The sequence below is a fragment of the Leopardus geoffroyi genome, chromosome D3 (assembly GCF_018350155.1).
Source record: "Leopardus geoffroyi isolate Oge1 chromosome D3, O.geoffroyi_Oge1_pat1.0, whole genome shotgun sequence".
In the NCBI taxonomy this organism is placed as follows: domain Eukaryota; kingdom Metazoa; phylum Chordata; class Mammalia; order Carnivora; family Felidae; genus Leopardus; species Leopardus geoffroyi.
The window spans coordinates 76121542-76147276 of record NC_059339.1 but is presented as its reverse complement, the minus strand read 5'-3'; the positions used below and the strand labels follow the sequence as shown (position 1 = coordinate 76147276).

General features: G+C 45.7%; 1 protein-coding gene across 2 annotated transcripts in view; it reads left to right on the top strand.

Annotated features, from left to right (window-relative positions):
- The first annotated feature begins 327 nt into the window (after nt 1–327).
- FECH (ferrochelatase) overlaps nt 328–25735 on the top strand; it is a 37728-nt gene continuing 12320 nt past the window's right edge. Inside the window, exons 1-6 of one of the 2 annotated variants that reach the window (XM_045459140.1) lie at nt 328–597; nt 6349–6475; nt 11693–11812; nt 13389–13537; nt 21303–21437; nt 24707–24813. In XM_045459140.1, the coding sequence (XP_045315096.1) occupies nt 552–597; nt 6349–6475; nt 11693–11812; nt 13389–13537; nt 21303–21437; nt 24707–24813 (684 nt within the window). In that variant the 5' untranslated portion in view covers nt 328–551. The remainder of the gene's footprint in view (nt 598–6348; nt 6476–11692; nt 11813–13388; nt 13538–21302; nt 21438–24706; nt 24814–25735) is intronic. The other variant, XM_045459141.1, reaches the window with a different exon arrangement.

Here is a 25735-nt window from a genome sequence, read left to right as displayed (position 1 = left end):
CAAAGCAGGGTCGGCACAGTTGTACTATAACGAGGCAAGCAAACTGGAGAAGTGCGGCAAAAGCATTCTCATATCTAAGTCATAGTATTGAAAAAGTCTGGAAAGCCCTTTGCCGAGTTGTGGCGGCGGTTTCCGCCTTGGCCAGACTGGCAGATGCAACCAGGGCGTTCGTTCAGGGTGACCGGGGGCGGGAGAGGGGCTGCTGGGCTGGAACTGCCGGCTGGTGGGGCGGGGCCGCTAGCACAGCCTCAGGCCCCTTTTACCCCTTCCACCCCCCTTCCCCCCCGCCGAAGGCCCCACGCCCGGGCCAGCTGTCTCGAGGGGCGTGTCTTCCCCTGGCCCCGCCCCCGAGCCCCGGCTAGGCCCGGCCAGGCAGCGAATGAACTGGTGCGCCGCGAGGGCGCAGGGGGCCGCAACTTAAGATAAGGCGGCCTGTGGTGGCAGTGCCAGCAGCTCGGAGCTCTCCGGGCCGATACCCGATCGCGCCGCCGTGGGAGGAACCCGAGTCCTGGGCCGAAGCTGCCCCGGGAAAGCTCTCAGGCGGCATCAACATGGCTGCGGCCCTGCGAGCTGCGGGCGCCCTGCTCCGCGATCGGCGTAAGTGAGGCTGTCGCGGCCGCCACCGCTGCCGGGGTCCCTGCGACGGCGTGGGCAGCGCAGCTCGCGCCGGGGCCCTCCGGCTTGAGGGGGTTCCGGGAGCGGCGCAGGAAGCTCCGCGCTGTGGGGCGAGGGGCGACCTGGAGAAGGGACCGGAAAGGAGCCCTCCCCTGGGAGGGGCTGAAGGGGGGGGCGGTACACGGGTCGTCTGGGGTCCCTGGGACGCGGCCAGGAGAGGTCCCGGAGCACCATGAGTCAGCGGGGTTACCGTGAGCAGTGCCGGGATTTATCCGCACCTTAGTTCTTATCTGTAAAAGCATAATAATGAGCGTCACGGGTTGTGAGCATTATGGGAGGGAGGGTGTGTTACGGACCTACCACTGAGGACGGTAACTAAGGCATCATCATCGTCATCACCACGGACATGGGTCATGGGGTTCCCTCCCTGGTGATGGAGGTCGCAGAGTGCCCACTGCTCCTCTGTCTTAGCCCCTGGCGTCACCCGGTGCTCACTTGTCCTTAGGCAGGCAGCACCCACTGCGAGGGAGTCTGGGCTAGTATTTCCTAGAGATTTTTGGAGAACGAGCAAGACCTAGTGACAACCCAACATGTTTCTCATGCAAATTTTGAATGTAGGGTGCTTCTAGGATGAGCTGAGGAGTTTGCCGAGAAACACCTGGTTGGCACACTAACCCTGCAGCATTTTTAACTGTGACCCCTTGAGTAAGACACTCACCTGGCTTGAGTTTTGGTAAAGGTGAAAGGAGAAAGGTAATATACTTCACGGGGTTGGCATGAAGATTAGCTGGATGCCGGTAAAGCTTGTAGCACAGTGCCTGGCATGCAGTAGATATATTGAGACCCTTTTAAATGTTCAGTTATTATGTAAAAGGCTGGGGCACACTAAGATGCTTAGTTAACGCATTTGAATGATGACCGGACACAGACCTGCTTTATTTTTCTAAGAAGTTCCCAAATTCTTCAGTCTGGCACCTACTAGGAGGGAATGGAGAGAATCCACTTTGAATTTCCGTATCTTACTACAGGTGCCTTTCTGAGGAAGATAGTAAAGACCCAGTTTGTGGTAAGGGCCAAGGCACAAAGGGTGCATGGAGCAAAAGGTATCTTTTTTTTTTTTTTTTTAAGAAGAGGAAGCACAGTACCAGTAATGTGCCTGAAAGATGTATTGAATTAGCCTTTTCTTTCATCAGCCATTTCTGTGGCAGAGTCTTACAGGTTTTAGATTTGAGGTCATAGAACAATCTAAGAAGCTTTAAATGATTTGTTCCAGATTATAAGTAACTAAGCGGAAGGATTCAGAAACCATAGCAAATGTGGATTTGAAGTCCAATTGAATTATGAACTCTGATTTTTAAGATGTAGTTATAATACTTTAATCATCTTGTTGATATGAAGGAATTAACATCTGAGTTAGAAAAAATTGAGTAGTATTTCTGAAAACGAATTCTGAAAGTAAAAGTACAAAGTTTTACACTAAGTTTTTAGCATATTACAAAATCAATAAACTCCTTGACGTGGACCACATACTGTATATACTATATATATTTTTGAATTAGAAAGTTGGTAGACTAATGAATTATTGTTTTTTCTTTTTGCCTTTTCTTTCCAAATTTTCAACACTGAGCATATATGTCTGTTTCTTTCTTTCTTTCTTTCTTTCTTTCTTTCTTTCTTTCTTTCTTTCTTTCTTTCTTTTTAACGTTTATTTATTTTTGAGAGACAGAGAATGAGCAGAGGAGGGGCAGAGAGAGAGGGAGACACAAAATCCAAAACAGGCTCCAGGCTCAGAGTCAGCACAGAGCCCAACGCTGGGTTCGAACCCATAAACCATGAGATCATGACCTGAGCCAAAGTCAGACGCTCAACCAGCTGAGCCACCCAGGCGTCCGATGTCTTTCATAATTAGAAAAAGAATCTAGAATAATGAAGAAGAGTATCAATGTTTTAATTAAGGACATAAGAACATTTTGGTGCCATACCAGAAAATAATTCTTTTTTTAAAGCCTCCCCTCCCTAAATGTTTATTAATAATCACAATATCGGATGTTATTTATGTTCATTTTAACTTTCTAAACTTTATTTACTTATTTTTGAGAGAGCAGGGGAGAGACAGAGACAGAGAGGGAGAGAGAGAATCCCAAGCAGGCTCAGTGCCGAGCCCGACGTGGGGCTCAAACTCGTGAACTGTGAGATCGTGACCTGAGCCAAAATCAGGAGTCGGATGCTTAACTGACTGAGCCACCCAGGTGCCCCAGTTATTTGTTAGTTTTTAAAATGTTACCTATTTTTATAAGTACCTTTTGAAATAAATCTCATCTCCTATGTGATAGGAAGTGGCTCTGGGGTGCCTGGGTGGCTCAGTCGGTTAAGCATCCGACTTTGGCTCAGGTCATGATCTCACAGTTTGTGAGTTCAAGCCTCACATCAGGCTCTGCAATGCACAGCCTGCTTAGGATTCTCTGTCTCCCTCTCTCTCTGCCCCTGTCCCCTCACCCTCCTTTCTCTCTCTCTCTTTCTCTCTCTCAAAATAAATAAATAAACTTAAAAAAAAATGGCTTCATTATATATTAAAGTACTTGTGTGCCTTGCTTTATAACCTCCCCTGCCCTACCCCTAAGCATCCAAAATATTAAATAATTTGGTTTTGGAGAACCAGTTAATACCCATGAACCTCTTAAATCATATATATACTTTTGAATGCTTCACCTTTTGGGTTTGTCCAGGAGTTACGAAGTCTTGCTTTCTTTATATTCTCTTCTGCATTTTCCTAGTTTTATAGCTTTTATGGTTTGTAGGCCTTTAAAAGGTAGACCAGCAGTTAATGTCATAGGTAGGGGTAGAAGGGGTCCCTGGGTGGCTCAGTCGGTTAAGCGTCTGACTTCAGCTCAGGTCATGATCTCACAGTCCATGAGTTTGAGCCCCTCATCAGGCTCTGTGCTGACAGCTCAGAGCCTGGAGCCTGCTTCAGATTCTGTGTGTCTCTCTCTCTGCCCCTCCCCCACTCACACTCCGTCTTTATCAAAAATGACTAAACGTTTACAAAATTAGAAAAAAATAAATAGGGTTAGAATACCTGGTCTCAGTTCATAAGTGGGCAGGTCCCTGCTGTTGAGTATTCTTACTTCTTAACCGTATGCAGTGTGCCAGGCACTGTTCTTGGGTCTGGACATAGATGTAAAGATTTTTTTTTCCTGATGTTCACAACAGCCCTGCAGGGTTGGCCTGATCACCATCATACAGATGAGAAAAGCGAGGCTTGGAGTAGTTCTTTGAGTTGCCCAACTACTCCCACACACAGCCTGTTTGGTCCTATCTGGGATTTCTGCTAGATGTCTCTGGCTCTGGAACATATGCTCTATGCTATACAATGCTGTCTGTGTCCTTGGATTTCTCTTAAGCTGTGAACTGAGTGTCTTCAGGAGTCTCAGCTCATTCTTTGTTTGAACAATTACTTAAAACTCCTTTAGCTACATGTCTGTTGGTCGTTGGGTCAGAGACTACTCTTAGTTTCTTTGGAACCTTCGGATCATTAGGGGAGAGGAGTGTTACAGAGAAGTCCTTGAGAGGGGGGTGTATTAACCCTACGTCCTGAGCACAGAGGATCCATTATTAGCAGCATTCCCTTCTGAGAATTTGTCCGGCCACAGAGAAGAGGATTTTGTTAAGTATAGGGCATGACAGCTTGAAAAACTACCCTCCCAAATTGTGCTAGGAAATAGTAATGTACTAGTTGATGACTCTGGTCTCACCCGGATTCCCTTCTGCCACTCCCTTTTTAAGATTCACAGGAGGAAGGCTTATCACCAGCAGTCAAATCATGTAATGCCTAAATTCTATTCTAGTACCCCATGGAATCCAATATCTCATTCATACCAGGAATCGCAGACATTGTGGCCTGATTGAGAACCCAGTTACATCTCATGCAGTTCAGAATTGAACTTGTCTAAAATAAGGAGCTGCGAGTTGGCTTGAGACTTCATTTGAGCAGAATTGAACTTCTATATGTCAATCTTTGCACTTCCACTTTGAGTTAATAAGGACTATTCAGCACAAGCTCACGTAATTGGCTCTGTTGGGAATGTGCACAATATGGAGAGTTGGAAATCCGGAGATACCATTCTCCTATACTTTATAGGCAGGGTAGGTGAAAAAACATCAGAGCAGGTATAGTCCCTATGCCCTAGACACTTCCAAATGAAACTAATGCCAGCACTAATCGTACGTGGCAGGTGCTGTGCAGAGTGCATCGCGGGTCTTATCTGCTGTAATCGTCACAAGGATCCTGATAGCAGGGTGTTGTCATTTTACCGGGGAAACTAAGGCTCGAAAATATATAGCCTGGCCCCAGTCACGTTGCTGGTCAGTGTCAGAGCTGCATGAGGTCAGAACTGCTGGTCCGCAGCCCGAGTTCCTCACCGGGACTCCTCTGACTTGGAGGGAGGAGGAGGGCAGAGGGAGACTGATCTCAAGCTGGTTTCATATCGGCTGGTTTGAGAGTGGGTCACGTGTACAGTGTGGGGCACAGCAGTAACCACCGTCCCCCCATTGCTACCTTGAGTGTCTATTGTATAGCTTCAGTTTAATTTCACTGTATGCCGTTCAAGGATGAATATCCTTCATGGTGCAACTAAGTATGGCCCATGGACTTCTCAGTCCAGGTGGGTTCTCCAGGCCCACAGCTGACTCTGGCGGGGTGCAGGACAAGAGTGCACATGGAGACCCATGTATCATATGTGGGATCGCCCGCTAACAAGCTGTGAAGTATGTTCTGTTCTCCAATACTGGCAAATAGACCTTCGTAATGATCTGGAAGGGTGAACTGTTGAAGTCTTCAGAGTTCCCACAGAAGTGTCGTGGCCTTGGGAGCGTTGCCTCTGCTCCGTAGGCTTCCCTGCTTCTCTTTCCACTGCCAGCTGTGCCCTGACTTGTGAAGAGTCTTGTGCATTCACCCATGTGGACACTCCTGTCTAGGTTCAGGTTCTATTCTTCCTCCTGCAAATAGCTTCCCTTAGGTCAAGAATTGCTCACACTGATGGCACAATCAGCTTTCGGGAGAATAGAGCTAGGAAAGAGGTCTGTACAGTCCCTGGAGTGGGTGTGGGCCTTTGGGGACAGGGAATTCTGGGTACGGGGAGCCTGGTCAGGAATGTAGGTCATGGGCTCTGGGGTCCATGGATCTTTGGCTGTGTAGACTGCATACCCTGTGGGGGAGGCTGCAGCACGAGGAGGGCCAGAAGGGGCCCTCTAAAGTAGAACCCCCCACCCTTGTCAGTGTCCAAGGGCAGTGCTGGGGTTCTCCAGCCCTGGTGCTTTATTGGAGGAGGATTATAGGCAGATGCGAGGTCTGTGCAACTGGTTGAAAGCTGGCTCAAGTAACACCCCGTAAACCGGTGGCTCTGAACACGTCCCGCGGCTTCTCCCTTTCGTGTGAGCAGCGCACGAACTTCCGTATGCATGCGGTGATTCTCCTGAGGGATCACGTCAGAATCTGCCAGGGCAGAGTGAGAAGGTGTGTTTCTCAAAAGGCTCCGTGCAGGTCCTGAGAGGCCATCCCAGGAGGCGCCACCCCACCCCTGGCAGAGAGGGCTTGAGTGCCGAGAAACGCCGGGGAAATCACCTGTGCTATAGCGTCTCTTTAAATTTCAAGTCCAGGACTTCTGCTCGGAGGACCCCCTCCAAAGACATTGCTTCCCAGCCGGATTTCATGCCGCTACTTTACTTTTGTCACAGTGGTGCCTGGAAGCTCAAGGGCCCGCCAACCATGGAGGGGCCAGTCGATTGGAGCCATGGCGGCAGCTGCCACAGAAACAGCCCGGCATACCAGAAGCCCAGAACCTCAAGTTCAACCGGGGAAGAGGTATGAATCTAATTTTAGGTACTAATAAGAACCTCTTTTTGTTGATGCAGACACCGGTGAGTGGGTACAGGCTGCCTTAAGAGGAGAGCTGCGGGGGAATGCTAGTGTGGAAGGAGCACAGTGTTGTTTTCTTGGCTTTCTTTCAGTAGCTGGAAGGCTACAAGTTGCACCCACACACGCACACACACCGCTAAGGTTTTAACATTTGGGGGGAATTTTTATAGATTTAAAAAATTGTTGTTAAAATTTTTTTCCCCGGCTTTTTTGAGATATGATTGACAAATAAAAACCCCACCGGGCTTTTGTTAAAGGACACGTAACTCAGGACCAACAGTCTGCAGATCATGTAGGAATTTAGTTCTGGAATATGTCATGTAACACAAATTTCATGGACACTAGAAATGTATTTATGAAACTAACATAATTATACCTATGAAATGTATGTTCTGTTTAGGATAAGGAGTGACTAATCCGTCAAGAATTTATCTAGTAAACCCGGCCATTGTTTTCCACTGTTAACAGGGTGAGCGGAATTCGAAATGACATAATACGATTTGTGATTTATTGAAGGGATAAAGTACCTGTTTCGGACGTCACCCCTGCTGTTTGCGGGTGGATGTCAGCAGGCCTGGCGTTGTTCCGGGCCTCCGCTTCCATCACGGAAGCCACAGCTCTTCTTAGGTCTTCCGCTCATACAGGGGCAGCACAGGACTCGAACGGGCAGTTGTTTAGCTGGGTCCCTAGAAATAGCCCACCTTAACGCTAGCCGAGCGAAAGAAGGAGACGGGTTGCAAACTAGTAACTCCTTGACGGTTCCTCTAGCGATAGAGCTATGAAAATAGTCCTATTTTGTGGTTGTTATTTTTCATTGTGTGAACTTGGGTACGTTGACTGAAGTAAACTGAGGTTTACTGACTGAGTAAACTGAGGTTTGAAGGGGGATAGAGCATTAGGGGTGGGGCCTCGGATCATCTCTTTTCCACTCTCTGGCCTCCTAAGTGATCGAATCTGGTGAGGAAAACAGGAAGCAGGGACGCTGTCTCTGTCCTGGTGGCTTGGACACCATTCCTGTGTGTCCCCACAGCCCCGCTTTTCTCACCTTAGCCATGGTCCAAAGTGCTTTAAGTCCTTAGGGTTTAGGGTGAGTATTTGATGTAACCCGAAGAACTGATTCAGTGTGGAACCCTGGGAGAAAAATTATTTCATTGCTATATTATCCTAGTAGCAAAAGCCAATAATATAACCTTAATATCATTAAATTAAATAAAAATCTAAAAATGTCTAAATTCCATAAAGTAATTTTATATCATCTTTATACCAAAGAAATGGGTTCATTTTAGGACATGTAGACGGGCAAAAAAAAAGATTAAAAAAAATCACCGATAATCCCACCACCCAGTGTTTTGTGTCTATGTCTGTACCGATTGATATTTATTCAGTAAATATTTACCAAAATGTGACAGTCGTGCACGTAGTATTTTTTAAACTTCTTCTTTTTAAATTTAATAATATATCTACCATATAAATATAATTATTCACCATTATTTTAATAGCATATGAGTATTTTACGAAATCACAGTTTATTTATCCATTCCCATGTTATGGGGCACTTGCATTCTTTCTAGTTTTAAAATAGTAGAGATGATGAAGTGATCAGTGTTCCTGTATATCATTCTGGCGCCAGACCTGAAGGCCTCGTGCTGCGCGGTGCTCAGACTATAGCCGATGAGACCTCCACTAGACCGGGGGTCAGCCGACTCGCCTGTAAAGGGATAGATAGTGGGCCATTTGGTCTCTTTTTTGCTGCTATTCAACTCTGCTGTTATAATGTGAAAGCAGCCTTAGCGACTATGTGAAATAATGAGTGGAGCTGTGTTCCAATAAAACTTTATTTACAAAAATAGGCAGGGTGTGTATGTACAGATCTGGCCCGTGGGCTGTAGTTTCCCAAACCCTGGTCTAGAGGCAGCATAGATCCTCAGGCCAATTACATCTTGGAGGTTTCATGAAGCGGTAGAATTTGTGTCTTTATCTTGATGCTGACTATATACAGTATAATTGAATGATTCTGTTTCTTTATTAATTGATGATCTGAAGTTTCTGTTATGTACAATTAGTAGCTCAAAGGAAAAACCTCCTATTTTGAGAGTCCCAGAATATAAAAATGGCAGAATGTTGAAACCTTTTCAAGCGAGAAGTTTTAAATATGTTCCCCTATTTACACCTTTACGTTCAAACAAAGGGAACTTGACATTCAGAGCTTGGTCTCAGATGGGCTCTGTCTGGAGGAGAGGAGAACAGAGACCACGGCTAAGGCTTTGCACTTCGCATTCTCGAATAGAGGGTGTCAGACTAGGGCAGCTAATGCGCCATTCGTCATGCATAACACAGTTTTGAATTAAGTGCACGTGTATTTAGGTATTTCCAAATCATGTGCATCACTTTCATGTGTAAGATCAACACGGTTTATAAAACACGGGTTTGCAGGGCAGAGTCGTATCCAATTTAAAGCCACTCTTGTTCTGAGCTCAGGTGTTATAGATGAAAAGCAGTTCTAAATCTCGTTTGCACATTGATACCCTCTATGGCTTAGGTAAGTCTCTTAGCCTGGGGTTTCTTAACCAGTAATCTGTTAACTGGCAGCAATCCATGGAAAAATGCGCTTAATTTATTGTGAGTCACAGATTTTGAGGGTGAGAGACAGGATCTCAGAGCACGGGTGGTCTAAGTGGAAAGATTAAGGGAGCATTTTACCATTTCACAATATAATGAATCTGGAATTTTTAGGTGTTAAGAAAAAAACCTAAACACCAGCTTGTTAATTCATTGATAGGACTTTTGGTGAGAGGAGGTGGGAAAGTTGTGGGACAATGACATCCTCCAGAGTAGTTGCTTAGTAAAAAGGAGATGAAACCCCCTTCCTCTAACCCAGTGGTTCTCGGTAGAGGGAGGGGGAAGCTCCCCACCTCCAACATATTTGGCAATGGCCATGTCTGGAGACGTTTTTGGTTGTCACAACTGGGACGGCGTGTGTGCTGTGCTTTCCGGCAAGTAGAGGCTGGGATGCTACTAGAACCCTGCAACATACACCATAGCCCTCCACAGCAAAGACTCATCCAGCCGAAAATGTCAGTGGTGCCGAGGAAGAGAAATGCTGTCTAAGACAATGATGTGAAAGGCGAACTTAGTTTGTCCTTACAGTGGGGTCTAAATTAGGAGATCTCTGACTTCACTGGAATGCAGCATTCCGCTAACCCCAGCAATTTTGCCTCAGCTTGTTTTGCAAATTTAGGTTGAGAATTCAGATTTCTACCTCATTCACCTGTAGTATGTTTGGCAAGAAAACAGTTTCTTCCTGTATGAATTTGACACACTCTGCTGCCTAACATTATCCCAAGTGTTGTTAGCACTTGTTTAAAAATTGCAATTAAAATGTCATCCTGATCTCATTGGCTTTAGCACACATTAGGGACAGTCTTCCAAATAGGATCCATGTCTGCAGGATGGGCTTAGTCACTGTGGTAGCTGGAGGTGGCCTTGATGTAGGAGGCTTGGACAGCGGGACCCCTCAGCCTTTGTACCAGTGGAGTTTTAAATAAACGTCAGGCTGGTTGTTTCTCACTGCTTTATCAAGAGTGAATGGAGAGTACATCCATCCGTGCTGTGGAGTATTATTCAGCCATAAAAAGGGAAGGAGTACTGATTCACGCTGTCACGTGGATGAACTTTGAACATTTTATGCCAAGTGAAAGAAACCAGGCCCAAAGGGCCACATATCATGTGATTCCATTTCTATGAATAGGCAAATGCATAGACTGAGAAAGCGGAGGATTAGTTGCCAAGAAGGAGACAGAGGGAGGATGGGGAATGGTTCTAGTATGTGGGAATATTTTTGGGGGGTGATGAAAATGTTCAGGAATTAGAGAGTTGTTATGGTTGCATACCTTTGTGTGTATATTAGAAAGCACTGAATTGTATTTTAAAATGGAAAACTTTATGGTATATAAATTATATCTACATTTTTACAAATGCCAAAAAAAAAAACCAAACCAAAAAACCATGAATGGAAGAAACACTCCTTGTCCTGTAGTGTCCCCACCTGCAGACTCTTTCACTGCACGGCCCCCAGTTCTCCAGGGCCTCATCTTAGGCTCTGACCCCATGGTTCCATGTCTGTAGCCTTGGGCTTCCGGCGGCTACCGGAAGCATGCGGGCGGCACCTGGTCCCACTCTGGCCCCTTCTTGCCCCCTGAAGGGGTTTAGGAATGGAGAACTCATCTCGGCCTGGCTCACTTTAGGCTGTGCATGGTCCAGAGCTCCTCTGGATTTTAGAGGTTCAGAGCTGGCATGGTCCTTTTGTTGATTTAACTTCCCCCAGACTACTTGATTTTCTTTTTGCTTCTTCTTGTTCCTTCAGTGCTTGATTCTTTAGCCTGGGACCTATTTGAGTAAGAGCAATTTCTTGCCAGAATCCCTTAAGCAGTGGCTCTAGGTAGAGGATCAAGAGGTGAGTGCAAAGTGAGAGGTGTACTTTATCGTACAGGGGACGCTACGGGGGAACAGCGGGCTCTGGAGAAGGAAGCAGAATAGCAAGAAATCATTTGTCAATAATAATAGTTTAACTAAAGGGAAAGGAGCAGATAAAAGAATGAGAGATGGGCTGGTTATTATACTGTGGAGGCTTAAAAGGGAAACCCGTGGTTTCTCTGTGTATGATAGAACTTACTGTATGTTCCAGATCATGCTAAATAACTATGCTGTCTATTCTCAAAACAACCTTTTGAGGTCGTTGCTGGACTCCCTGTATACGAGGAGGCTGAAGTTTGGAGAGACCAAGTAATTTGTATATCTGTAAGGCATTCACATAAACGTTTGCTTCAGCCTCAGGACACTTTGAGCTTTATACCCTGACTCTCAGTCCTTGAAGAAGGGGAGGGATTTTTGTTCAGGACTGACAACTTAATGGGGAAACATTTCAAGCCCAGAGAAGACCAGTGCCATGGATGGAGCTGGGAGACCAAGGTCAGAGTCAGAACTGGGACCGTGCAGAACCGGAGGCGTTGTGCATTCCCAGATACGCAGCCAGGTGATAGCAGTGAAAAGATCTGTAGGTTTGTACCTCTGAACAGATTGGATGTTGAGTTTGCTAGCTGAACCAACAGTGTACCCTACAGAAAAATAAAAAGCTACAAGCCAACTGCATTTTATTTTATGTAGGAAGCCGAAGACTGGAATATTAATGCTGAACATGGGGGGCCCTGAAACCCTGGGAGATGTTCACGACTTCCTTTTGAGGCTCTTCCTGGACCGAGACTTGATGACGCTTCCTATTCAAAAGTAAGACGCGTGGAAACACCTGCACTGATTCCTAACTTGTGTAGTGCATCTTGCCTGACGTGTACGTCAGTTCTATAGTTACAGAAAATGAATGGTTTTTGTGCCTATCTGGTGGTGACTAGAGCAGCATCATTATTTTCCATTGTATAAGAAGGATATGATGTTGAGAGAAATGCAGGGGAGAGAGAAAGCAAGTTGGGGGGCCTCTCCTTGAGCCCTTTCCTCCCTAGAGCTCTGGAAATGGCAGTTGTCTTGACACACCTGAGGTCCCTTTAAATTTTTTTTAAATTTTATTTTAGGGAGAGCGTGCAAGCAGGAGTGAGGGGCAGAGGGAGAGAGAGGGAGAGAGAATCTTAAATAGGCTCCATCCCACGACCCTGGAATCATGACCTGAGTCAAAATCAAGAGTTGGCCAGTCAACCGACTGAGCCAGCCAGGCACCCCTGATGTCCCTTTAAAGATTGTTACTGATATATTTGTACTTGACCCTCAACAGCTGATTAATACTCAGGGAAGCAATGATTATTATTCATTAATAATATTGTGGCTGTCCTCTTCCTTTCAAGCCTCCCTCCTTCTTTCTTTTCTTTCTCTTTTAAAGTAGGTTTTTGTAATGAAAAATTTATACATGCACGTGATAAAAAATGCAAACAGCATAAACATGTTCACAGTAAAAAGCAAGTGTCTCTTTTCTTGAACTCCAGCCTCCCAGTTACCCACCATGGAGGTTATAGATGTAACCAGAAATACAGAAATCTGCAACTGTACAGATGTATTTCTGGTGACAATCCAGAAACAGTCCATGCATATCCAAGCATGTGCTTGTCTATATATCTATAAATATAGATGTATATGTATATATGCACATATATATCTCCCCTGTCCTTTTTAACACAGATGGGAATGCACTTATGTATATTACTTAACACTTTGCTATTTTTTTTTTTTTAATTAACAATGTATCTTGGAGATTATTCTATAACAGATTATATAGGCCCGGTTTATTATTTTTTTTCATGACATTTCAGAATGCCTTGCCTGGTCATAACTTAATTTATTTAACCAGTGGCTCACTGGTGGACATACATGTTGTTTACAGTGTTGCAATGAACATTCCTGTGCTGTGCATTCAACTTTGCTCACATATTCAAATGTATCTGTGATTAATATACATTTTCTTTCTTTTTTTTTTTTAATACATTTTCTTAAAGTAAGAGTATTTTTTGCTTCCGAATGTCTTACATATCCTAGTTCCTGCTAGGTGTAGGATCAGGAAGTGTTAAGATAGTGGCTGGCCCGCATTTAGGGTCTGCGCCTGAGTGGTGTCCTGAATCCTCAGGGTGAGTTGCGAGAGGAACTCGTGGGGCAGAGGTGGCTAATCCCCAGAGAGTGTTTTGTTTTCCTCTCTCTAATCGAGGCCAAAGAGCTGGCTGTCGTCAATGACCTCAAGCCTCTATTTTTAAAGGCTTGATCTTCTTAGGCTCTTCTTACAATTTTGCTTATCTTTTCTATTGAGTAGTTTCTGAGGTTGCTAAGGTGGAACAAAAGCCACTTACCTACCTGTTAAATGATTTAGTAAGCTGGCACCAATCATCGCCAAACGCCGGACCCCCAAAATTCAGGAGCAATACCGCAGGATCGGAGGCGGGTCCCCCATCAAGATGTGGACTTCCAAGCAGGGAGAAGGCATGGTGAAGCTGCTAGATGACTTATCCCCCAACACAGGTACAGTGTTTCTTCACTAACATCTCAGTTTTGTTCTTTCAAAGTAGGTACGAAGTTCCAAACGCTATTGGACAGCACATGGAGTTCTGTCGGTTTGCGGGGGTTCCTACGTGACGCGTGACCACTTAGCTCAGTTCTCGAGGCACTCTCCTGGCCTTGGCTGTGGAGCCTGTTCCTTCCTTATGTTAGATATGGAAGAGCTCAAGGTTTGGAACGTTAGTTTCAAAAGGAAGCGTGAGGTGTGTGTGAAGTTGGGCTAGGTTATAAGGAAGAGGCCATATCCCATGTATACAAGATGCGTATATCATTGCTCTGGAAAGAAGTCTTGGGGCTGCTGTCGCTGCTTTTTCTTTCTGTGTGGAGAGATGATTCGATCAACAGAGCAGAATTAGCTGCCATCGTGCGGCCGCGAGACCGTAAGCATCTTCAGCAACTGTTCTCGGCTCTCGGCAACACCAGCTAGTGCGAGGTCCTGAAAAGAGGATTGTGTGTGTCTGGAGACTGTCCTCCGAGAACCGCTAAGGCAGAATAATAATGTGCAGAATGCAGCAGTCACTATAGGAATGAATTGTAAGTGCCGTGTTTAATTGCATTCCAGACGCCATTGATTGTGGGACCCACCATTGTTTTTATATATACTAAGACAAAAACTCTGCCGGGTAGTTTTAAGACCACATCTGTTGCAGGTGTGCACCAGTATGAGAAATGTTCAATCAAAAAATGTGCATGTTAGGACACAGGAAATACATTCATTACAGATACATCTTGGGTCTTCCGGATCAGGACAGGCGTGTGACACAGTGGCCACCCTCAAGGACAGTGGCCCCACCAGGCAGGCCCAAAAGCATTTCCCTTTTCTCTGAGAAAACACCTCTAAGTGTCACCTCAAGCTGCTCTCAGAAGCCACCGTGTCCCATCGCACACAGGGACAAGGGCTGTAGCCCTCAGCTCATCGCACTTGGAAAATTGCTCAATCATGCTTCTGCGTATCGAGTTTGCTTCCTGCCTTGGCCGTGGCTCAAGGGCATTTCTTATTGCCGTTCAGCCACACGTCCCACAATGTCCCGCAACGTATCTTGAAAATGTTAGACGAGGGACACTCACACCCACCTGATAGAGAAGAAACCGTCTCTCTGGTCATTAACAGTTTATCATGATAAAAGGTTTAGTGTGAATCAGATCTGCAATTGCTCTGCTGTCTCGAGTGGACAGAGGAGGTGGCAACATGCCATTGTTTCTGTTGGCCTGGTCGTGCAGGCTCCATCACCATCGAGGACCCTAGCAGAGCTGTTAGAGTTGAAAAAGGAATGTGGATGGACGGCATCCTTCCCACCTCCTCGCCCCTCTGTGCTGGGGCTGCCAGGTTGTCCGGACCAGACAGGCCAGCCGTGGCCCCAGCCTCCTGGGTTGGCCTGGAAAGAGTCCTATGGAATGACCCGGATTTAACCCACTGCCCCACTTACTATCAGACATCTGATTATTCCCATCTGCGGCCATCTAGTACAAAGGAAGTTGCAATCATCTAGATTCTAGGATTATTCCCTGCTTTGGCAGGGACCAAAGAATAGTAATAATCCATTTCACATTTTCATAGTCAGAATTGTGAGAGTGATTTTTAAACTTTTTTTAATGTTTTTATTTATTTTTGAGACAGAGACAGAGCATGAGCAGGGGAGGGGCAGACAGAGAGGGAGACACAGAATCCGAAGCAGGCTCCAGGCTTCGAGTTGTCAGCACAGAGCCTGACGCGGGGCTCGAACTCACGGACCGTGAGATCATGACCTGAGCTGAAGTCGGACGCTTAACCGACCGAGCCACCCAGGCACCCCTGTGAGAGTGATTTTTTTTTTTTCAACGTTTATTTTTTTTTTTTATTTTTGGGACAGAGAGAGACAGAGCATGAACGGGGGAGGGGCAGAGAGAGAGGGAGACACAGAATCGGAAACAGGCTCCAGGCTCTGAGCCATCAGCCCAGAGCCTGACGCGGGGCTCGAACTCCCGGACCGCGAGATCGTGACCTGGCTGAAGTCGGACGCTTAACCGACTGCGCCACCCAGGCGCCCCGAGAGTGATTTTTAAAACATGAGTGATTGGTCATATGACCCTCTATCCTATAGAGACTTACGTGAAGAAGGGAGTTGATTCTTCACTATAACTTTGGGGATAAGTTTAGGGTGTCCGAGGCACCGGCAGCTCAGCGGCTTGCCTGTCCAGTCACTTTACTAATGTCCCAAGCAATCATGCTTCCTCCTTCCTCACGCCATTCACTTGCCCTTTTGCTCACTCACGTACCTGCTCGTTCACATATTCATTCCCACTTCCTTCCGTCCTTCCACCCAGCCCCACCACCGGGTATTTATAAGCACTGGCTACACGGGGGATAAAGTAGTGAGTGAGTCACACCCTTACGTTCATGGAGCTGAGCTTCCTGGTAGTTTTCACTGAGGCAGAGAGTAAATTCTCTAGGGGGCTACTTTTAGTTCCTCTAGAACTTGGAAGTTTGTCCAGGGCCTGGTCCTGAGAGGGCTCTGGTACCGGTGACCCTGCGACCTATCGCCGTCCTCTGTGGTTCACGTTTGGAGCCCCCTGTGAGCAGGCAAGTTAAATTATTGCTGTCACCTGCATGGTAGATGGCCCCCTGACAGCTTTGGCACACCTGCTGTGAGGTTAAGGCTGTGGCGCTTAATGAGGCCCAAGAATGTCCACTCATTGATTCGTCAGTGGCACCTTGAGTGCTTCTTGGTACTGCTTCTCGATACTTCAGCACTTCGATACTGCTTTTCGTATTCAAAACTGCGGTTTCTACTTAGGAACCCCCCAGGCCAGTGGGAGGGACCGCCGCTGCAGGCTCGTCTGTTAAGTGACAGAGAGAAGACCTCGTAAGACTTACCGGAGAGATGCTACGTACAACGAGTATGAGGGCCGGTGGTCGCACAGAATGCAGATGTAGGAAAAATGAGGTGGCTTCAAGGTTTGGAAACTGCCTTAGGGGAGCTTTGTGCCGAAGACCCAGATTATCAGGGGTGGCTCTGTGGCTCCTTCAGGGGCTCGCCCACATTATCTAGGAAGAGATTCTGTGTACTTCACAGATGGACCTGAAGCCCAGTCACAAAGACCCAGGTGCCTCACCCCCTTGGTGTGGCTTTTCCTTCCCGCTTTCTGGCTTCTCTGCCTCTCCTCTGTTCCTGTCCTTCTTCTTCCTCCTCCCTTCTCCTAGTTTCCTACAAAATTGTAAAGTATACCTTTTTTTTTTAATACTTTTAATGTTTATTTACTTTTGAAACAGACGGAGACAGAATGTGAGTGGGTTGAGGGCAGAGAGAGAAAGACACACAGAATCTGAAGCAGGCTCCAGGCTCTGAACTGTCAGCACAGAGCCCGACGTGGGGCTCGAACTCACGACCTGTGAGATCATGACCTGAGCCGAAGTCGGATGCTCAACTGACTGAGCCACCCAGGCGCCCCTAAAGTATACTTTTAAACTGTGTCTATTTGTTTATTTCTATTGGGAAAGATTCTCTTTCGGCAAAACAGTGTGACGATAATGGACAGAAATGTTTCAAGCTCTCATTTTTAAAAAAAGTTTATTTTATCTGTTTTGAGAGAGAAAGAGAGGGAGAGAGAGAGAACATGCGTGCGGGGGCGGGGGGGGGGGTGGGTAGGAGCAGAGACAGAGAATCCCAAGCAGGCTGCACGACATCCTCACAAAGAACGACGAGGGGCTCAAACTCAGTGAACCTCAAGATCATGACCTGAGCCGAAATCAGGAGTTGGACGCTTAACTGACTGAGCCACCCTGACACCCCTCAAGCTCTCATTTTTTAGGGAAGTAGTTGTGGCTTGGTGGCTGGTATAGAAATTGCAGCTTGCACTGGCTTTGCATAGAATTGACTACTAACTCACAGGGTCAGTTTTATGAGGGAATATAACTTGGAACTGGTTTCATGTGGCTACACCACATTATAGGAATTTAGGGAATACAGAAGGAAATAGATGAGAAGTGTAATCATTTCACAAAAGTAAATCTAAAATACATTCAAAAGATGATAGTTTAGTTACGTAGAATCTGACCGCTTTTCACGAAGCCATACGTGCTATCCTGTAGAACTCTGTTCTTTTTTTTTTTTCTTTGTAGAACTCTGTTCTTTACAGGATGCTTGATGGGGAGGGTGGCTCTTTTCAAATGGGGCTGGCTTCCCCAGTCCTGGTTGTAGGACTTTAGGCAGATGACTTACCCCACGAAGCAGCATCTTGAAAATGGGGGTGGTGGGGCACCTGGGTGGCTCAGTCGGTTGAGCGTCCGACTTCAGCTCAGGTCACGATCTCACAGACCGTGAGTTCAAGCCCCGCATCGGGCTCTGGGCTGATGGCTCAGAGTCTGGAGCCTGCTTCCGGTTCTGTGTCTCCCTCTCTGTCTGCCCTTCCCCCGTTCATGCTCTGTCTCTTTCTGTCAGCGTACATGACAAAAATTCCTTAACTGTGAGCCTTTAGTATTATTCATCCAGGGCATAGGGCTCGTGATGTGATACAAATTAAAAAGCATTATGCTATATATTTCACACCTTTCTCTCAAAGAGTCACGCACAAATCAGACATTTGAACTGTTGTGGAGCTAAACTGACGGGCTGGAAATGAATGAAGTTTCGCTGTTCGAAAATCCAATTCTGAGTTCTTTTTTTTTTTTTCTTTTCCTGGGTCTCACCAAAGACTCTTTGCTGGGCAGTGGCTCCAAGGGTGGACTAGGCTGGGCCAGTGAGTCGTGTGTTTTGGTCTCACCGGAGCAGATGCGCCCCCTGCCAGCTGTGTTGGTCAACATCCGTAGGCTATTTCTGTCCCTGTGCTCCTGCCGGTGACCTCCGGCTGCGGTGCGAAACCCATCCCAACTGGCCAGGGCTCTTTGGGAGACATTTGTTCTTTCCTCGGGACAGGCCCGGCCAGAGAGGGAGCACAATGCCACTTGCCTACAGTCCGCTTGTGCAGGCCATCTTCAGTGGAAGCCAGCCTTATCTGTTCCTTCCAGAATATTTTACTCACCCTCACTTCAAAGTGAGGCCACCACCCTGCCTTTATCTGCAAGGGTGTCCCCTCCACCTCTCTTGTCTGCAACGAACTCCCAGGCCCCAGGCATTGAGGCTGCAGCTTTTGGAAGGTGAAAAGAGAATGCCAGAAGCTGGTTGGCCTGTAGCCTTGGAGGATCTGATGGTAGAAATCTAATAATAGTATTATCTGAAAGTAGATTAGAAAGGAAATTCCACTTCCGCCTCAGCTTAGATGCCCCAGAGCTCCTCAGAGATGGGCTCGATATGGGGTGCCTAGGTGGCTCAGTCGGTTGAACGTCCGACTTCAGCTCGGGTTGTGATCTCATGGTTTGTGAGTTCAAGCCCCACATCAGCTGTCTGTGCTGACAGCTCAGAGCCTGGAGCCTGTTTCAGATTCTGCGTCTCCCTTTCTCTCTGTTCCTCCCGTGCTCACGTTCTGTCTCTCAGAAGTAAATAAATATTAAAAACCAAACCAAAACAAAAGAAATGGGCTTGATAGTGTGAACGTTGGCAGTTTTAGGATGAACCACATGGTCCTTGAATGCTCTCATTTGGAGTTTGCTTACGGAGTCGTGCCCTCTGGTGTGTTTCAACTGCCGTTCACCATTTTAGGCAACAGAACGTAAACTTGGTGGCCTAGAAAGGACAGACAGCTGACTATGATTCTGCTTATACCCCTTCCTTCCTCTTTTTGCGGTGCCCAGCCAGAGAATGTTGGACCAGCCATCCTTCCATGTGCGCACTTACCTCTCCCTCCCGCCGTCTGCTCCCGTCCTTGGGAACTTGCGCCATCGGCTGCCGGTTCCCCATGTCCAGTCACTGTGGAATGTTTTATGCAGATAGGTGAACAATGGGCGGTTCTCTTTTCCTTCACTTCAACCGGAATGTTTCTCTTTTCCTTCTTGGGGCAGTTTAGTGTCCTGTACTTAGTGGCAGCCGCTGCTAATGCTTGGACAGTAGCATCATCTTGGTTCTGTTATTATTTAATGTTTATGTAGTGTATTCTCAGTATCCTCTCCGAGGGTGAGTTGGGCGTTATCCTATGAAATGACAGGTAATGTGTGGAAACTTTCAGTTTTATGATTTTATAAATGCCTAAGAAATTGTGTGGCGGTGCATACTTTAAAAAAAAATTTTTTTTAATGTTTATTCTTGAGAGAGAGAGAGAGAGCGTGAACAGGGGAGGGGCAGAGAGGGAGAGAGAATCTGAAGCAGGCTCCGGGCTCTGAGCTGTCAGCTCTATGTGGGGCTCGAACCTACGAACCGTGAGATCATGACCTGAGCTGAGGTCGGACACTTAACCGACTGAGCCACCCAGGAACCCCATGTGGTGGATACTTTTAAGATACAGGACAAAAAGATGGAGAAGGACAAAGGAGGGACAGGAGAAGGTGTTTGTAAGGAACACGTGGGGAAAGAGTGCAAAGCTGTGCACTGAGTTGGGCTGTTTATGTGCTTGGAACATTTATTTCAAATCTGAAGCAGTGCCCCCAGTTGTGTGTGTGTGTGTGTGTGTGTGTGTGTCTCAAAATATTTATTTTGAGAGAGAGAAAGCGAGCATGTGAGCAGGGGTGGGGCAGAGAGACGGAGAGAGAATATCCCAAGCAGTCTCCATGCTGTCAGTGCAGAGCTCCATGCAGGGCTCGAACTCACGAGCCTGAGATCATGACCTGAGCTGAAACCAAGTGTCGGATACTTAACTGACTGAGCCACCCAGGTTTTTTAACCCAGTTAAAAAAAAAAAAATGTTTATGTATTTATTTTGAAAGAGAGAGAGAGCAGTAGTGAGTACAGGTGCAGAAGGGAGAGAGAGAGCGAGAGAGAGCGAGAGAGAGCGAGAGAGAACGAGAGAGAGCAAGAGAGAGAATCCCAAGCAGTCTCTGCTGTCAGCCCAGAGCCCAACATGGGGCTCCATGTCATGAACCAAGCACAAGATCATGACCTGAGCCAAAATCCAGAGTCAGATGCTTAACCGACTGAGCCACCCAGGCGCCCCCTCAGTGCCTCCAGTTTAAGCTTTGTTGTTGGGTTTCCTTAATCTATTAAATGAGGAGAATCATTTCACTCATTTGTTATCCACGCATTTCTGTTGGGTATCCCAGAGCTTAACTGGGCGACCTGGAATCTGAGGGAACAGGAGGAGGGAACCGCGGGTGGTGGAAACAGGCTGGGGGGCATGGAAGGGGGTAGGCTCTGGAGTTGGGGAGACCCACATTAAATTTCAGCTCAACCACCTGTGAGGTGTGACTTTGGATAGGTTCATGAACCCCTGAGAGTTTCAGTGTCCTTATCTGAAAAATGGGGTGTAAGTGAAAGAAAAAATACAAGCAAAGCCTCCATCAGTGTCTGGTATGTAAGAGGAGGCTGAACCTCAGGAATAAGTGTTAGTTCTTCCTTCCTTTGAGTCTCTCTTATCTCAGCCAAGAGCAGAGAGTAAGGAACAGAAGCTTGAATTTTAAAAACTGCCGTGCTAATTAAGTAAAGGGGTGTGTGTGTGGCGGGATGGGGGGTGGGGGAGTTGATCCCAGAAAATAGTGATTAAAAGTCCACGCACTAGCTGAAGACTGGATAAGATCCAAGGAATATTCTAAACTTACCCACATTATCAGCCTCAGAGGAAATTAGGTTAACTGCTCTTTGTTCCGGGCTTTGCATTATGTTTGGCGACTCCAAGGAATCTATATAAAGATTAATACTTTCTCCTCTCCACACATGCTTTCTAATAGCCCCTCACAAATACTATATTGGATTCCGGTATGTCCATCCTTTAACAGAAGAAGCAATTGAAGAGATGGAGAGGGACGGGATCGAAAGGGCTATTGCCTTCACGCAGTATCCACAGTACAGCTGCTCGACCACAGGTGAGCCTTCCCCTTGGCAGCGGGACGGTGGGTAGGGATGGCCCCGGCAGTGGTAGCCGGGGGACCTGGGTGCGGAAGGAAAGGATAAATCATTTTCAATTTGAATGGCAAATCCAGCCCGTCTGCTTTAAACACGAGAGTTCAGGTCAGTCCATTTGAAATCTCATGGTTCATCTGTCCCCTGAGTTATGGGCCAGTCGGCCGGGAATTACAAACGGTGGGTGGAAGGCGGTCTGCTGCTGGTCCTTCAGTGCAGTTGTGTAATGGATCAGTGATGAACCTTAAGCCGCTTTCTATGTTCGCGTAATAAACCTTACTTTGATGGCAACCCTAGTATTCTCATTAAAGTAACAAAGGTGATGGCTGCTTCCATTTTGAAAGTGGAGGTGCCCAGGTAGCACTAGAGATGCTGGTGTGTGTTTGTGTTAAGCTTCATTTGCGGGCTGACTTACTGGTTAAACCAAAGCCCAGCTCGAGGTGCCCTTTGTAAACTTCTCTCCGCGTTCTAAACTTTGGAAAATATTACCGTGTGTTGCTTACTATGTATTTAGCTGGAGCTGGAGAAAATAATCATGTGTTCTCTTCTCTGTATCATTGGTAATAGGTAAAGCTTCTTACTGTTGCCCACAAATACATTTGTTTGCATTCTGTTTCAAGGATTGGGATCAGCATATTTTTACTCCCAGATTGCTTTTGGATGTTGGTGCATCTTATTTCTATAACTGTAAAGAAAAACAAAAGGCCGTTGGAGGAAATATTCAAAAGCTGTTGTGTGCCTTAAATGTTTGTTCAGAGCCCCTATGAAAGTGCCTGAGTTTTCAGACACCCTCAAGAGTTTGAGTTGTGACTTCTTTTGGAAATATACCTCTACAACTTAAAATGTCTGGTAACATGTTATTGGGTAATGAATCAGATTTTATAAATTTCAAAGCATACTTTTGCGTTGCTTTAAAAAATATACCTCAAATGTAGATGTCTGCTCTAAAAATCAGACAAGTTAAGAAGATGATTATTTGTATGACAGAGGATTGACTACGGGTTTCATTTCACAGCTGACTCTACCAGTATGTTTCAGGTGTTGGTGAGTTTTACTGGTACATCTCTTGCGAGAGGGCAGGTACATTTCACTTCTGAGACGCGAAAGCTTTAAGAAAGCACATCCATTCTTTGAGACCACGAGAGTGTTGTTTACCCGTTGTGTCATTTAGACACACACACTGTTGGGGCACAGCCAGTATAGGCTATGTATCAATCACATACAATTGTTTTGGTTCTGTTTTCCGCTTAATTACTACTTCTGCTAGTTTATCAAATGTTTCTGAGTGGCCCTGAAGAACTAATGTGGCTTCCAGAAGTCCTTTTGTGGCTTCAGAAGTCTTGAAAATGATATTCACCTGTAAAATGTGGCCTGCAGTATGAATGTGATGGTGACTTCTCCACGATTTCTGGAGATATTGTTTTTGAGCCTGCAGCAGACTCAATTTGGATTTATCTGACTCGCTGTATTCCAGAATGGAACTCATTTATCTTTCTGAAAATTAAGTTTTAGGCTAAGTGTACATTTGATTTAAATATGGCTGTATCCTGGCCAGTATTTTATTTTATTTTATTTTATTCTTATTTTTTATGTTTTTATTTATTTTGAGAGAGAGGAAGAATGTGAGCAGGGGAGGGGCGGAGGAAGAAGGAGAGAGAGAATCTTAAGCAGACTCCATGCTCAGCATGGAGCCTGACATGGGACTTGATCCCACGACCCCTGGGATCATGACCTGAGACGATATCAAGAGGCCGACACTTAACCCGATGGAGCCACCCAGGCACCCTACCGGCTGGTATTTTAACATGGAGACATATCAGATTCACAGTCCTCGTAGTTAACAGAAACCAGAGGATGGGTATTGGGAAGCAAGGAAACGCTTTGGAACATTTGCCCTATGTTAAGATTGAGGAAGAGGCTCTGTGTTAGGGTGAGTTACATAGGATTAGCCTTAGCCCCAGCTCCAGCTCCACTAGGCCAAGAAAATGTTGAATTATGTGGGTACCACTTGCCTTCCTTCAGTCTTTGAGTTTTCGTGATTTTGACCTCTTGGTTAAAAAGACAAGTTTTGGGGTGCCTGGGTGGCTCAGGCGGTTAAATGTCTGGCTTCGGCTCAGGTCATGATCTCACGGTCTGTGAGTTTGAGCCCCACGTCGGGCTCTGTGCTGACAGCTCGGAGCCTGGAGCCTGCTTCGGATTCTGTGTCTTCTCTCTCTCTCTATGCCCCTCCCCCACTCGCACTGTGTCTCTCTCTCTGTCTCAAAAATAAGTAAACACTAAAAAAATTTTTTTTAAAAAAGACAAGTTTTGTTAGATTACTTGTAAGGATTTGGTCTCCATTTAACTTACTCTGGGAAATGATGAAAATCTTGTAGAAGCAGGTAGAAATAAAGAATGCTCATATAAACCTTAATAGACTGCTCTCAATAAGCTAGTATTCTTATCAACAAGTCATTTAGGGGCACCTGGGTGGCTCAGTCCACTAAGTGTCCAACTCTTGATCTCAGCCCAGGTCTTAATCTCATGGTCATGAGTTGAAGCCTTGTATTGGGCTCCACACTGGGTGTGAACCTACTTAAAAAAAAAAAAAAAAAAAAGAACCCAAGTCACTTTAAAAGATGGCTGTAAAGCTTTTATTGTAACGTAGAAAATATGAATCACATCATATTAAGTAAAAATATCCCAAGTACTCGGGATACAAAATTGCACACATACTAAAATGACAACTTCGTGAAACAAAATAGCTATAAAGGAAAGTAACTAGAAAAAAACTATGCTGGAGTAAAATGATGAGTGTATTAGCATGCTGGGTCATGGCCAGTTTCTTTTTTCCTTTCTTCCCTACCTCCTACATTTTCTGCTGGGGTTGATTACCTTCATAATGTGTGTGTGTGTGTCGGGGTGGGGTGGGGGAATTAACATGCTTTTGGTTGTTACAACTGGTCTCTGCAAATAGCGACTGCTCATATTTCATAAATACTCTGCTGTCGTGTTTCTCACTAGAAATGGCCTCACTGGTCTTTGAAAAGCCATTGAAATTGATTGCTTTTTAGTGATCTCCATTTGCAGGGTAGTTAAATCTATATGCATTTTAGAGCATTGAAATAATTGTGATTAGACTGATTCAGTATAGAAGCAGTTACCTATCTTGACCTTACTGCCTTCCCTAGTCTGTTCTTTATTTTCACTATAATCAACGCACATCTACTACATGGTCCCCTGTATATTTCAGGCAGCAGCTTAAATGCCATTTACAGATACTATAGTGAAATGGGAAGGAGGCCTGCGATGAAGTGGAGCACAATTGACAGGTGGCCCACACACCCCCTCCTCATTCAGGTAAGCCAGCCCCTGCCAGCAGCTTCCGTCAGCCCGGCTTCCAGTGTGGGTCAGGTTCTGGTCCCTGCCTCGTTTGTGGCGTCCCTCTGAGCCTTACCGTTCTTTTGCTTAAATGGTGTGCTGGGATTAAAACACAGTATTAGAGTCTTCATTTATTATGACAAGAGAAAATAATTATAAAGGTTTAAAGGTTAGAGTCTTTCCTTTCCTCACATTAACACTGTTAGTTCCAAACTGTAGCAGAATTGTGTCCTGAGTTTTGTGTTTCCCAATAACCAGGACATTAAAGGTTATACGAAGTGTTTCAGTTAATTTACATACCGGGGTGACCAAGAGATCCTGTATTTTCTAAAGCCTTTAAAATGACAAAATGTTTGAAAAATTTTTAAAGGTACTAAATCTACACATTCTGACATGAAAGTAGATTTAACATTTCAATTGAGAAAGTTATGTATTAGAAGAAATTTCACATTTTGCCTACACAATTATATTTCCATCAACAGGTGCTTGATTTTTGGAGAATCAGTTAAAACTATAATTCAGAAGCCAATAGCTTTGAATTGGTGTTATATCCTTTTTTGCCACTTGTACGAGAGTAGTATTGGTAATTACCCTAAAACGTACAAATATAGTTTTTTTCTGTCCAAGGAGGCTTCTGCCTGTGAGTTAGTTTAGGTAGGAGACCTATTAAGTGATTCGGGTTTCATCCAGTCTATTTCACTCTGTGGACATTCTGTGGGAAGATCCCAGGTTAACGTCTTTTTTAAAAGCCTGGAGTCGCTTAAAATCTCTACCACTAGATGGTGCTAGACATTGTTTAAAAGCAGGCCTGCTCTTCCCCTGGAGCGGGCCAGGTTCCTTGGGCACCGAGGTGATGTCAGGGGTTAACACTTAGGTTGAAAAACAGTTTTAAGTGCAAATG